We start from the raw sequence: 14,478 nt of genomic DNA on the forward strand, positions 1-14,478 counted from the left end.
CCCCAACGATCCTTAACAAGAACATATAGACTCACAAGAACATACACTCACATTTGACAAACAATGTGATTCCTGAATATTCAGAACAACATTAAAGGTGGAATAGATGAAAAGGTGCTCTTGTTGCAAAATTAAGTTAAGTTAATTAAGGGACCAAATTAGTAATTAAATTATGAGATGGCAAAGGGCGACAGCACTTGTCAGAAGCCCAAGAGGGCAAAGCCAACGCTCCCCAGTCGAGTAAGGAGGATTATATTAATGTGGAGGTTGAATGGGAATGATATCAGGACCCCCCAAACCCCTAACCAAGGTGACTACACAACCCAAACCTCGACCAATAGGAAGTGTGTTATAAAGCTCCCGGTGTGCGGTAACTTGGTATAAGGTAACAGAGCGATTTGTTACAGATTCCCTGCACAGTGGACAAAATGAACACCATCGTGTAGCTTGTTGCCCTCACTGCATTGCATAACCTCTGCTTCAAGTTATTTCCTTTACCGATAATTTGTTTCCTAGCTACTAATGAGATTTAAAAACATACAGACAACTATAAATAATCATTTTAATCATTGTGTGGCATTTGTTCTGTTTTTCCATACACAGATGTGAGTCCTCCATACACAAGAGCAGCATGCAGACAGAACCATCAGTTCAACAGCAAATGCTGATTTGCTCTCTTTTGTGATACCTGACTCTAACTCTTGACTCCAGTAGCCTAATAAACTACTGCTAGCTATAAGTGACTTCCTTTTTTCTCTCAAACACATTTTGTCCAAGCGGGGTCAAGAATGTAGGGCATTGCTTAAAAATAAAACTGCATAATACACACATACCAACACCGGGGCTCCGCCGGGCGCGTCAGCGTCGCGTCTCCGTCAAGGTCAGGGAATGTTCCCTTTTTAATCAATGAAGGGCGGCTCCACTGCCCGCGTTGCATAAAAATTGCCCCGGTTCGTTTTTTGACGCACGCAACGGAGACGCAACGCACCCGGTGGAGCCCCGCCGTTATGGATATCAAAACAAACAGAAAACAGAAAACAAAAGTAAAACAACACAGCTAAACCAGGACTGGGCAATTATCCAATAACATATCAAACATCCGAGATGTTTGCCTCTGTAATCGAGGCAAATGTTTGTAATAATTGTGATATTGTTTTGAAGTCCCGTGGCCTAATGCATATCCAACTGGGGATCCTTCAAATGACAAAGATTGTAGTTCCAAAGACGGCTAGTTCCAACGGTCGTTGGCTATGCTGCCCTTCTTGCCCGTCCACGGCTCTTTGAGCTCCACTTTACATCCCAGGTCTCTCAGGGCCGCTCGGAACACATCACCATCTCCCGCATCGTTGAAGGAGCGCAGCGCCTCCAATATCAGGGCCTCTGCTCCCATCTCCAGGATGGGCTTGCTGAACGCCTCAACGCGCCCCACCAGGTTCCTCAAAAGCATGCAAGCCTGTTTCTGTTTGGATGTGGAGAAAAGGAAGCTATATTAAAGAAGCATGTTCAGTAATTTGGAAAAAAACCCGGTCCGCCCCGGTAACAAGATGTGCACATGCACACACTCTACAGTGTGGTCCACACTCGATCATGATTTGAGGAAGGCCCCTCTCATCCTGATTGGATGAAGGCTGGGCCCCAAAAAACGAAACCTAAGGTTTTTTGACCCCAGGGGTTCACTGGGGACAGGGAGGAACTCGTGATATGGTCAGCACACTCTAGTAGATTATCCAAAAAATATAAATGTGATATTTGAATTAAGTGAAATCACTGAATATACCTTTAACGAAGACCTTGCAGAACGCCTAAAAAGGTGAAAGGCTTGATATACGTAATAGCATGCCATGGTCAAGCACCGAATATAACCAATCTACTTTGTGTAGTGACGCGTTTGCACTGTAGGTATTGTAGCTTGTAGATATTTTTGGTGCATGACAAATAGTCCCCACATACATGTCTGAGGGGAGTAGCCAACACATGCCATTGCATCGAACACATTAGAGTTACCCATATTGTTTTGCAGAATGTCTGCATGCAGTGACTATTTACTGGTGTGTAGTTCATTTTACTTAAATTAGAGCGGTTGGCTCACTGAAATAAACTACCAAAAAGGCTGCCAGGTGGGGTCAATGGAACCACATGATTATTTGACACGCGGTCATACTGTAATTATTCAATGTTGAGCTCCACTCCTTCACTTCCATAGAATGAAAGGGAAGGGAATGAGTCAATTTGTGAGACTAAATCCAGCTTTAATGACTTCAAGGGAGCTTGTTAATTACTGTATGAGGCCCTCTTGAGTTACCTGCACCATGACTACGCCAGGGTGAGACTTCATGGCCTGTATGGCAGCCAGGGGTCCCCCATTGTCCATGATGACCTGGCAGTTGCTGGGTTTTCGAAGACCCACGATAGCCAGACACGCACAGCCCTGCTCACACACCTACAGGAGAATAAGAAAACAGATCCTAAGCCTATTTTATACTCTTCCTCAAGTAGGACGGTGTCGCTTGCCGTTAGCTCGTAGATTTTACAGACCTTAAACAACTTAAATTTAATGTAAACACAATATTTAAACATTAAACTCACATTGGAGTTGCCAATGTGTCTGTTCATGGCGACCACAATGAGTGGCACCCCACCCGAGTTCACCACCGCGTCCTTCACGTCATCATTCCCTGCTATGGCTCCTATAGCACTCAGCACCTGTCGAACTATTACCTGTAAAAGAAAAGGGCAGCTCAATGAGAGGACTGCTAGGACAGCATGGAAGATCTTTGTCCTAGCACAGTTAAAAAGTGTTATCATGATATTAGATTTAGTGTGCCTGACAGGTGTTGACACTAAGGGTTGCCTACCTGCCCCTGGGTGGTAAATAAAACTTTCAGGGCAGGTGGAGTAAGCGGGCAAGTGCTTGTTTGAGATGGGACGCAACCGTCTATAAGCACAACATGTCTAAACACTTGAATGTGGACAGAACGTCTTCTGGTCTGTGGAATGTAAAATAAGAGCACTGTTTAGCACTGTTGCCACACTTAAAAATAAGTGAACCCATAGTTATATATACTGTAGCTATGTAGGTATTTGGCATAGAAATTGAGGTAAGATTTTCTTATCGCTCAGGCCTAGAAAGTAAAAAAACAATGTGTTAAATTATACAGTAATTCAAATTTTACATCATTTTATAATGGACAATTTTCTTTTAGGGCAAGTGGGCATGACCTTTGGGCGAGTAGATCATGACCTGTACTTGCCCGACAGGCAAGTGCCTCGATGACTTTAGTATCAACCCGAGCCTGACATTGATATTCAATCTCATCCAATTTTCTCTGTACTTTGTGAATTACACATATGTACAATAATCCTTATACACGTTAAATGCCTTCGTTTAGCTAAATCGGGCTTTGTTCAGACTGCAAGGAAATCTGATTTGTTCCTCAAATATGATCTTTAGGGACTGACTGTCCACACTGTTATTTGCAAGTGATTAAACTGGATTTGTGTATTCAGACATCATCGACCTGTCTGCATTGGGTTTCTGTGGTATTGACGACATACGACATGCATGCAAGCAATGTAACTAAGCAACTCAGTGTGTTGTATGACGGTCAAAAGTATAAATATTACACACCTTTAGAAATATTTGAATCGCATTGCTCACCATCTAGGAATGTAGTTCAAATCTGATTTGCTAAACGTTTTTCAGACTTGATCAAATAAATCAGATTCCAATCTGGCAATTATACTTATCTTACTGCTGACCTTTTCACATCATCAACATATCTTGTAGAGTAAACGTACCTGCGACTCAAAGCTCTCTGCAAGCAGTGTCATCATGAATTTTAACCCTCCAAGGTCACAGATGTCTTGACAGAACTCGTTCCTCACAGCCAGACGGGACAAGGTGGCACACAGATCACTGAGAACAGAGACCTTATCGGGATGAGCTTGAAAGGGAGATAGATGGCAGAGACGTACATATAAGAAAAGAGTATAAACATCAGCAAAATGGATGTTGAAAAATGAAAATAACAATAATAATAATTTAAGTATTTCTCAGTATTTTGACAGTAGCCTAATTGTAGTATGCCACTGCCATTCTACCCTTGGGTGATGGAGCTGGAGCATAAGGGCATGTACGTCACACATGTGCTTCCTACGCATCAGAAACATCAGCTTCTCGCAAAGGGGTGGAGCTCTCTGTTGCAGCCTTTTGACATGTGTCTCTTTCAAAGTAGCCTGCCCCAGCCAGTGCGATTTCTGGTCTAGAGGGGCGGATTCAAATTTGCCGGCCAAAACAGCTAGTGGATTCTATTGGTTCACCGATCTGTGCTATCTCTATAGAGCGTCGCAGTCCCGCCCCCTACAAGGGCCCAGGAAATGATTCTCCGTTCATTTTCCTCATAGACATTTCAAGTATTTATTTTATTTAAAGACATTTACGCCGCAGACAAAGCCAACTCTTGTCTTGACAAATCATGACAACAAACACAATTTTTTTGGGCCGAACAAATAATTAGAAAGAAGAAAAAACGGCAGGTTACAACACTTTTTTTGTTGTTTTTCTTCTTTGTCATTATTTGTTTTGTCCAAAATATTGTGTTGTTGTCCGCGGTGTAACAGTCTTTAAATAAATACCTTTTGAAATGTCTATGGGAAAAATGCATTGGGAATCATTTCCTGGGCCTGGCTTCGTCATGAAAGGGGGTGGGACTGCGACGCTCTATAGTCATGTGTTCAAGACGGATCTGTCCAATATTTCATATTCCATCCTAATTGGCTAAGGATTGGCCCGTTTTGAACAAAAAGCCTCAAATCATGAACGCAGCGTGCAATTTACGTGTAATCTTTCACAGACTTTCCTACTAGGCTGAGGAATATATCCCAACCTTTTCACATTGGCCTATTATAGCGCCACCAGGAGGCCACAACCTGACCTGCCCTGGTGGAGACCTGTGCCCCAAGGGGCACTTTATCTAGTTGGTTAGTGAAATTCAAGGTTCACTCCCATTACTTTGACTTTTTTGTCTTGTATTTTTTTATTTCAGCAAGGACAACCGCTCCAATGGATAAATGCGTGTCTGTCTTACATTTGGCAGCTTCGATGATGACCTTCAGTCCATTGTTTTCCATTACGATGAGCTTGGCGTGGTCGTGAGCGTGTCCGAACGGAACTCTGATGTCGTCATCGAAGGTCATGACCCTGAGAGCTGCACTGGCCTCCTTAACCACCTCTGCACTTGTGATGTGCTGTGTGATTAAAGATGTTTGAAATGTTTGAGTGGCATGCTCGGCAGACTGTGTCAATAATAGATCATAATAAAAGAAAGATATAATAAATAAAAATAAGGCAATAAATAAGGTGTGAACTGTGAAGTGTGTCAGTGTCTACATGTAGAAGATTCTAAATAACCTTAGTGATGGCACGCGTCATCAGTGGCAGAATACCAGCCTTGACCAAGTCCTGTCGGTTTTGCTCGTGCTTCAAACAGCAGTGGCGCACGGTGCGAAAGCCCACGCGTGTCACAGCGGGGTCTTCCTGGTACTTATTTAGGACAGCGACGAGGAGGCCCACGCCCTCTGCGCTTAACAAGTCCGGCTGTCCATCCGTCAACATGGCTAGGGCAGCGAGAGCCACCAACAGATCGCCTTGCTCCTCCAAGCTCTTTCTGCAGCAGGAGAGAAGAATGGGGAAGGCACCTTTCTGACCCGCCAGGTACCTCTGTGCAAATCCCACAGAGCACTGCTCAGTGAAGTGTTTGAGGTCTGCAGTCATGTTGGGATTGTCTTGTCCGAGTCGAAGGGACTCCAAGGCCTGTCAGAGAAGAGACAATGGGCTGTATTTTGCGTGTCTTAAGTACCAGGTCTTATTACTTAACTTAAGACCTGGAGGTGTGATCAATGCCATTTGGCTATTCTGAGTGGCCAAAGAGCATTGACCACGCCTCCAGGTCTTAAGTTAAGTAATAAGACCTGGTACTTAAGACACGCAAAATACAGCCCAGGGGGTCTAAATGGACTTACATGTCTGTAACTCCGAGTGTACAAATGGAACCAAATGAAGCCTTATGGGTCAATTTTGTTTAATATGTACACTATCAGAGTTATGTCTGTCCTCAATATTAAAACATTTAGGAACCACTGATTTAGACTGTGTGGGGCATAAGCCTTAGGGCATTATTAGTTTCCCCCAACTCTCACCTGCAAGACCTCATGAGTTTGGCCCTCTGTCGCTATGGCCTTCACTATAAAGCTTAGTTCCACACCTGACAAAACAGGCAGAATAGAATATAACTATGACTTGTCATTTACTGGTTAGTGCATAACAAACATGCCAAATAATCGCATGCAGTCCATTCAGCAATGGGTTAATTAATACATAGGATATGACTACTATGTATTAAATATAGATGGTAAATATTAGCATGACATTAAATCTAAGGATGCAAATATAGCGTAGCATCAGAGTCAGACAGTGTCCATCCATGTTTGTTACCTTGAGACTCAAACTGCTCCACAGCTTCTCTTAGTGCCTCATCTGGATCCATGTCAAACTCCTCGACATTCTCCCTGACAACATCATCAAAGGTCTCCTGTGTGATCCTGCGCTTGGACATCTTCAGTCTCTGGATGGGAGAGGCTGTTTTATTAACACAAAACGATCGATGTCATTCAGTTTAGCGTTCATGATATCCACAGTGGCTAGCCTACTACAGCGTCATATCAACTTACCTAACCCTTCTGCTTCTGGTGTAAGTTAACAAAGATAACAGTAAAACTATAAACAACCAAACAATGAAATGACAAACTGCATCCACCCATCCACCGCCCAAGTGACAAGTTAACCAACCGCCAGAATGGATGAGAGAACAATATTTACGCTGTTTACGTAGCAAGTTCAGCACAGAACCAACGTTGTCCAGGCACGTCAATTTTACAGAATAGCAGACAGCACAAATGTGCTACCCATAACTATGCTCGTGTGTGTACAATAATATGGAACAATAGTTCTGTGGGGTAAATATGAGGAGAAAACAAGTTTATTTATTTATTATGGAGTTGTACAGTGTGGCTTCTAAAACTAAACGTCTACTGAGGCAGAAATACTGTACTATCGACTATTAAAAGGTGGAGTGATATTTCAATCGTGTAGGAACCAGTAGCCTAACCATCGGGTTAGGAACATCAGATATCGTTTCCGGTACATATAGCAACTGTATTTTTAAACAGAGTAGTACCTTAGAGTATAATGAATATACTCTAAGAGTAGTACCTTAGAGTATAGTACACTCTGTTTTTAAACATCCTTTTTGCGTATCCTGTGCATCTTTATATATATATATATATATATATATATATATATATATATATATATATATATATATATATATATATATATATATATATATAATTATTATTATTATTATTTTGAGCAGGGGTTTTCAACTGATTACTGTTGTGGGTGCCAACTGCCATGTAGGCTAATGTGTCTATAATGCATAGGCTGCTTATAACAGTGTATAATTATAGTTGTAAAAACCATAAATAGGCCTACTCAATGCTTTATAAGTAGTGGTTCATGTGGCATAGGCTACAGGTGGTTCAAGGGAAAACCATAAAATATGAATAAATAGTATCTTTGTCAAATGTATTAAATTATGTTTAAATAATATTTCATATTAAGTCCTAAAGCTGCAACTTAAAAAGTCGGGTGGGGTGCTCCATAGCTCAAAAAAGTTGGGAACCTGCACTAATGATCCATTCCTCTTACTTTATCCAACCAACCTTTCCTTAAACTGCCTACTGATTTGTAACCTTTACGAGTGGGCAGATACATTTTCTGGCTCCAACCAGGCTCCAACGCATCCTTGTACACATTCTTCACAGGCATGTTAGTGTGGAAATACCACTCACAGAGATAGTTACAAAAGGTCAAAAACATTGAAGATGGAATGGGAATTCTGCCCGACAACTCATCCAGAACTTAAGTCTGTGCCTCTGTCATCATACATGTCAATGATCCTCTTTAGTAGCCTAGTTAAGCTTTGAAAGTCATTTTGGAATTGAAGCACAAGCCTCCCAAATGACCACTCATAATGATGCTAATGTCTTTAATTCCACTGTCCTCACATCGCAACAAGCTTCTCCAAAGTAAAATGGGTGGGGGGGGATCTTCACTTTTCTACATACTGAAAGCATGGTCAGGGACCACATGCAAAATCTTCACGGACCAATTTCCATTTTAAGCATTTAGCAGACACTTTAGTCTTAATTCATGAAACATGTATGCACCTAATAAGTGAACATTTTAAAGGAATGGTACCGTCTACATTCTGGTCTCATGTGTATGGACTCACACCAATGTACACAAAATACAAAACGAAAACAAATGCCACACAGTGATTCAAATTATTTATAGTTTTTTGTTTATTTTATTATCTCTTTAGGAGCTAGGAAACAAAGTAAACCAAATAAATTGTAACATAACTTTGTACAAATGCCAGAAGCAGAGGTTATGCAATACAGTGAAGGGAAACAAGCTACACGATGGTGTTCATGTTGTCCAGGGAAGCTGTAACAAATCGCTCCCCAAATCGCACCCGGCGGTGTCGTGTGTCAAAAAAACAGATCTACAAGCTCGCAATGTGTCACGTCTGAGACACATTGCCACCTGGTACGTAGAGCGGCTTTTCGGCACGTGGCGGGACGACGGGAGCATAAATTAAGCATAACACTGATTCAGGGCCGGGGACACAGCAGGGTCACATGAGGAGAATGGTTGATCAAAATCTCATTGAAAATATCTGTGGTTCCAGTGTGTCAGATTCAGCTCCTGCAAGTTTTTTTTTTTCCTTTTCTTTTTTTTTTATCAGCGATGGCATAACACTCAAAATAATCTTACAATGTTGACATTAATATAAAATAAGCAAAATACAGATGGTAATTACAGATGAGTAAAGGAATAACATCGCCGTGCTCCTTCTTGCTAAGGCGCACAGCGAACGGAGAGATTTAAGGGTAGGAGGCATGCTCTGTCGTACAGACAAAAAAGAAAAGAAAAAGAAAAACAATGAAATAGATTAAATTGTTCTTTTCCCGTTGAAACCACAATATATTGACGGTAATTTCCTTTAAACATCAGTCAAAGTAACCAAATAATTTACTGTAAAGTACAAAGAAATCCCAAACGTTTCCGCTACTGAGTTTATGTGCTGAAAAACTTTTTGTATTTTTAACTTTAAAAAAAAGAAAAATAACAGATATTTGATTTCATCTCATATTGTCAACATTCTATTTCCTTAAATGTGAAGTCCGTGTTTCAATGTTATGCGAGTAGTCCAGTCACTTTGCCCCATAATGTCCCATCGTTTTTTGTCTGTAATCCATTCGTTGGCCTGGGACTATACATGAGGAAGGAGGGTCTATAGTATATAGACTATATACCCCCCACAGAATGAGCAGTTCCATCATTTCCAAATGGGGAGAAATTTATCCCACATAACATCAACATTTCAGTACAGCAACATTCTCAAGCCGTCATTTAGAACTTGTTCACACCGCAGGCAAATCTCACTTGTTCCTCAAATCTGAATTTGAGGAATGACTGTTCACACTTGTTATTTGTATTCAGACATGCCGGATATGGCAAGGGCACAATACCTCGCAATGCGGCATGTTGTGCACTGTAGATCTGCCATTTTTGGCAAGCCACACCGCCGTGCACCAAAGCATGAATCTCAGCTGTCCCGAGAGTCGAGACTGAGACACATATTTAGAAAACAGGATTTGAATCACATTTCAGACAATCGGAATGTGGTTCAAATCTGATCTACAAAAATCTAATTCCATGTGTTTTTTTAATGGTGTCCAGACTTAAACAAATCTTGTACGATTTAGTTAGGCCCTAAAAGGTATTTGGATTTGGCCTGCCAGTGTGAACAAACATAGCCTTCAGCGCAATACATGCTCCTTCCGATGTCCGACCTTAATTACATTTTTCGGAAAGGGAGGTGAACTTTCTTTCCGGACACTCCTGCACCTCCAGATGTCCTGACTATCCAGACTAGTTCGGAAAGCCCGTCCGAAACGCAACTTTTCAGATGTCGGAAGGCACATGCATTGACGTTTACTGTCAACGTGATTGTGGCTAACAACAGTAACAAAAGGAAAGCCCTTGATTTTTTTATGTTTTTGTTTTGTTTTGTTTTTTAAGTTTTTTGTTGCCCCAATCAAATTGAAACAGTTTCTGCAAAATGATGAGATTGATGAACACAACAATGAACAGTGATCCTCAAAATAATAATAATAATAATAAAGAAACAGACTTGAAAATAAAGATTGAAGTCAATTGAAAATCGTAAAAGGTTAAAGAAGAAACGTGTCTTTGCTGAAAGAGAGATTGCATTACCTTAACCACTTTAACCCTGGCGTCCCTGTTTCTTTTTTTGGGTATGTCGTTATAGGCGAACATTTTCAAAACATTTCAAGAGTTTAAAACAAAATCTAAAAAAATTGCCAATCTACAAGCTTACATGCAGCACATGGCGAGCTTTTAGATTGGCTATTTTCACTATTCGTCACGACAAACCATATAGGGCTCAAGTGGTTAAAAAAAGAGATTGCATTTCCTTAACTGTCCACCATGGGGTGCTGTTGACTCTGTAATGGGGGGGGGGGGGTGCTGAGGAAACGATGACATGTTGGACAAGAATGAATAGTATGACTAGATTGTTTTCATTATTTCCATGTGTTTGCGGTCTGGGAGATGGATCGTGAGGGGATCATGTCCAGCAGGTACTCCCTCTGACGGGCATCCGCGCTGCTCGAGGACTTATGGCCTGACAGGCTGGGGTTCACATAGGCCATGGTCACGCCTGTGTGACACACACATACACACAAAACAAACAGGAGGGAAAGTCAGTCAGTTGACAACAACTTGGCAGTGTTTGAGTGGGGCATGATTCAGAAAAATAACATGTGGTTCGTAAAGACACACACACACACACACACACACACACACACACACACACACACACACACACACACACACACACACACACACACACACACACACCTCTATGGTATAAAGTAATGATACCAGGAAGAAACCAAACCACCAATCTAAGAGTCTAAAACAGGAAGATGAGAGGTCATTGATACTAGTGGGGTGATATGTGGGGAGCCTCGTCCGAAAACAACTTTGCCATTTCGATTCCTCCTGCATGCGTCATATTAGCCCCCTTTTCACCAAAACATCGAGGAACTAGATTAACTGGTAGTCTCGCACAGCCAAACATACCAAAATCGATATTTCAATTCTTAGGGAAATCTTGGGAAAGCTCCTCTGGTTGAAAAGGGGCTACTGAAGACTTATATAGATAACCTTTGTCACTCCTTTCTACTCCTAATGCATTCACAGTGAATTGTCAACACAGTCCCGACGACTGGGCCTTCTGACGGATAGGATTGTTTTTGGACCAGACAGGAAGTTGAGAAGTAGGAAAGAGGACAGATGTGACGGTGTGAGTGAGCCCAGTGGAGTTTAGTGAGAACCTACTGGTTTTAGTGCACTGATTCTCATCACCACGGTGGGTCCTTAGTGGTTTTAGTGGGACTCTTGTCTACTGGGTTTAGTGGGGAGTCATTCTACTGGGTAGGGCTAGGCAATCCAAACCGATATTTAGAACCAATAACCGACTGAATAATCGAGAAGCAAGGTATTAAAAAAGATGTATTTTCTTATTATTATAGCAACAAATTGGCGGCGAAATAATTCAAAATTGTTTATATCCAACTAACTTGTTATACAATGGCGGGGTACAAAAAATTTGAAAATAACCGTAACTAGTGAGCTTATTGATCGGTTATTTTCACTATATACACTGTACATGGAGAAAAAAAAGACGAAACGTTCCATTAATCGTAATTGAGGCAAAGGTTTGAAAAAACGGTAATAGTGATTTGAAGCCATGTCGCCCAGCCCTACCACTGGTTTTAGTGGGAGAGAGACGGTCGTTTTGGTCTACCTGTGTTGCCTGTGCTGCTCTGCTTCCTCCATGCAGTGGCTGAGGCACTGCTGCCTCCGCTGACATTGCTGCCGCCGACGATCCCACCACTGCTGCCGACCTTTGAACTCAGGGAAGAGGGGCGGGAAACATAGGTGATGTGCTTACCTGGTCGGTTGACCAAGGCCGCGGCCGCCACCGCACTCTGCAGCTGAGAGGAGGAGGAGAAGGTGTGGGGACCACCCCTCACCCCCATGGATGAGACATTGCGGGACATCTGGCCCTGGAGGGGACAGGGGATTGATAATCGACTCCATAACAACAGTAATATAGTGACAATTCTACATTAGAGAAACAAGGATAGAATGACAAATCATTATACAACATGAACCTGTAGTAACATGTAACAAGTAGGCTAGGCTCAGAAAAAAAGGTACTGCCCCAGGCAATCAGGTTCATGCACACGTGTCAAACTAAGGTCCCGGACCAGAGGTTGAAAACAGGGATCTTCACCATACTGGCTTATGGTGGACATTTTTGTCAAAATTACAGTTTTTCCACCGTCGGACATACAAAATGAGTGAATAATAATATTACCAGAAACACACAAAGAGCCCTGAATGACTGGTTCATAACATGTCTGTAACAGGTACAGTTAGAGTACAAATGGAATCAAATGGACCCACAACAAAACATTTGATAACCACATTTGAGGACTCGCCATATGCCCTAGTGTCATAGTAAGTGTCATAGATATTCAGAAAAATACCTGTAGACTGGACATTCAGTAATTGGGTCTTATTATGCTAAAAAATAAGAACATTATAAATGGCATGTAAAAAAATTAATCCAAAAATGTGTCACGGACAAGGCCATGTCTTTGCCATGGCCAAATTTTGTACGGACATGTTGATGACCCGTCCCCTGGTTGAAAACATTGCAGAGACAGTGACCATCCTCCTATACCTGCTTAATGTTGGAGGAGTGGTGGTGAACCATGCTCTGCTGTGCCCTGCTGTGCTGGTGGTGGTGGTGTTGCATGGAGGACGAAGACCTGGCCTGGGCCTGCTGCTGCTTCAGAGGCGTAATTTCAGAAACAAGTAGGGGATGGAAAAAAATAAAATACGTAGGTTAAGCTTTTTTTCTTTTCTTTTTTTAGAGAGAAAATAGTTGATCAACAAGCTCTCAACGCGTCGCCAGGCAACGCATTGAAAACATGTCGGGGGGGGGGGGGGGGGAATATGCATAAAACAACTGAATGTGAGGTTGAATGTGAAGACTAGGGGGTTGGCGATTGCCATCTCCCTGATTAAATGACGCCCCTGACCTGCTTCAGCTGCTGGGACACCAGCTGCTCCACGCGCATCGACGAGGAGGAGGACGAGGAGGCAGCGTGGGAGACGGGCGAGGCGGCCGCCTGCTGTAGGATGCGCTGCTCGATCTCCTGCTCCTGCTGCAGGGCCTTGACGAACGCCGCCTTCAGCCGGTTGGTGTGTTCGGCCTTCAAGGCCTTTTTCTGATTGGATGACATACAGTCCTCACAGAGGATGGTCCCGCCTTTGGCCTTGTCCTGCCTCCAGCGGCAGGTGAAGTCGGTCTTGCACTGGGTGCAGGTGTAGGGCTCTCTGGCAGCAGGCTTGGACATAGACACGCCTGACTTTCCTGCGGAAGGACAGGGAAGAGGAAACACCCCCCCCACCAAATTAATGAGTGGAAGACATTCCCGAGAGATTTTTATTCGCCACATGCACATACAATGAAATGTTGGTGTGGCAGAAACCGCTAACAATGTCGGTCTGAACGTTGGCGACAATGAGTGCGTAAGCGTTAGTCAGACGGTCCCAAATAATCCGACATCACTAACCTTAAACTGAACCCCAACCCAGTAACCACACGCAGAAGCCATGGGTGAATCTTAACCGGCCACACATGTCGGGCTATTGGTACGTCGGACTAACGTATGCCCCCCCAGCGAGGAAGTCAATACAAAATGCAATGGTTGCGGCTTGCTTGGTGCCATTAACATGCATCTATGCATAACAAAACAGCAGTACTCATTTATAGGATGAATACAAAACCAAGTAACATATTATATACCTCTGTGGAGGTTATCCAGTAGGTTCTGGACCACCTCCTCCAAGCCCACCAGGTAGATGAACTCGTTGTTGGCGGCAGAGGGCAGGAAGTTGAACTCGGGTGCGGGGGGTTTGGGCGGGGGGATCTCCAGCAGGGTCTTCTCCAGCTGCTTCCTCAGGGCCAGCTTGGCGGCGGCCTGGCGGCTGGCGGGGGTGTCGTTCACGTTGACCACGGACACACTGCCGCCCCCCAGCTGGGACTGGGACGTCAGGCTGGACGAGGCCTTCAGGCCACCGCTAGACGCCTGGCGGAGAGAATGTTCAGAACAATTCAGTCTACAATTAATTTATGCAGTGGTGGAGAAAGTGTTAGTTGTCGTTTGTTCCAGTGGCTTGTATAA

General features: G+C 43.0%; 2 protein-coding genes across 15 annotated transcripts in view; both read right to left on the reverse strand.

Annotated features, from left to right (window-relative positions):
* Positions 1-317: 317 nt before the first annotated feature.
* armc6 (armadillo repeat containing 6) lies at positions 318-6,902 on the reverse strand. Of its 3 annotated transcripts, none has more exons than XM_080777785.1 (9): positions 6,878-6,902; positions 6,494-6,637; positions 6,199-6,263; positions 5,411-5,812; positions 5,088-5,247; positions 3,799-3,944; positions 2,587-2,718; positions 2,303-2,440; positions 318-1,459 (listed from the first exon to the last, which is right to left on the reverse strand). In XM_080777785.1, the coding sequence occupies exons 2-9, from the start codon at positions 6,612-6,614 to the stop codon at positions 1,229-1,231; spliced, it is 1,395 nt and encodes a 464-aa protein (XP_080633911.1). In that variant the 5' UTR covers positions 6,615-6,637; positions 6,878-6,902; the 3' UTR covers positions 318-1,228. The 3 variants fall into 3 exon arrangements, with proteins under 3 accessions (XP_080633911.1, XP_080633909.1, XP_080633910.1); XM_080777783.1 differs by lacking the exon at positions 6,878-6,902 and adding an exon at positions 6,730-6,867 and having other exon boundaries at positions 6,494-6,623; XM_080777784.1 differs by lacking the exon at positions 6,878-6,902 and adding an exon at positions 6,730-6,867.
* Positions 6,903-8,406: 1,504 nt separating this feature from the next.
* The window catches only part of LOC308325697 (transcriptional repressor p66-alpha-like), a 28,409-nt gene continuing 22,337 nt past the window's right edge, over positions 8,407-14,478 (reverse strand). For 8 of the 12 annotated variants that reach the window (XM_080778329.1, XM_080778336.1, XM_080778339.1 and 5 more), the window contains exons 8-12: positions 14,100-14,382; positions 13,330-13,664; positions 12,969-13,076; positions 12,024-12,285; positions 8,407-10,871 (exon numbers count right to left, since the gene is read on the reverse strand). In XM_080778329.1, the coding sequence (XP_080634455.1) occupies positions 10,735-10,871; positions 12,024-12,285; positions 12,969-13,076; positions 13,330-13,664; positions 14,100-14,382 (1,125 nt within the window). In that variant the 3' untranslated portion in view covers positions 8,407-10,734. The remainder of the gene's footprint in view (positions 10,872-12,023; positions 12,286-12,968; positions 13,077-13,329; positions 13,665-14,099; positions 14,383-14,478) is intronic. The other 4 variants (XM_080778337.1, XM_080778333.1, XM_080778331.1 and 1 more) reach the window with 2 other exon arrangements.

This window comes from Protomyctophum bolini (genome assembly GCF_963924005.1).
Source record: "Protomyctophum bolini genome assembly, chromosome: 12".
Classification (NCBI taxonomy): Eukaryota; Metazoa; Chordata; class Actinopteri; order Myctophiformes; family Myctophidae; genus Protomyctophum; species Protomyctophum bolini.

Bases quoted from the DNA above. Each gene is read 5' to 3' on its own strand.
- armc6 (XM_080777785.1), bottom strand. From the start codon at position 6,614: ATGTCCAAGCGCAGGATCACACAGGAGACCTTTGATGATGTTGTCAGG. The intron at 6,264-6,493 runs GTAACAAACATG...CTGTTTTGTCAG, and splicing joins GGAGCAGTTTGAGTCTCAAG to GTGTGGAACTAAGCTTTATA. The intron at 5,248-5,410 runs GTTATTTAGAAT...TTAATCACACAG, and splicing joins TGACGCGTGCCATCACTAAG to CACATCACAAGTGCAGAGGT.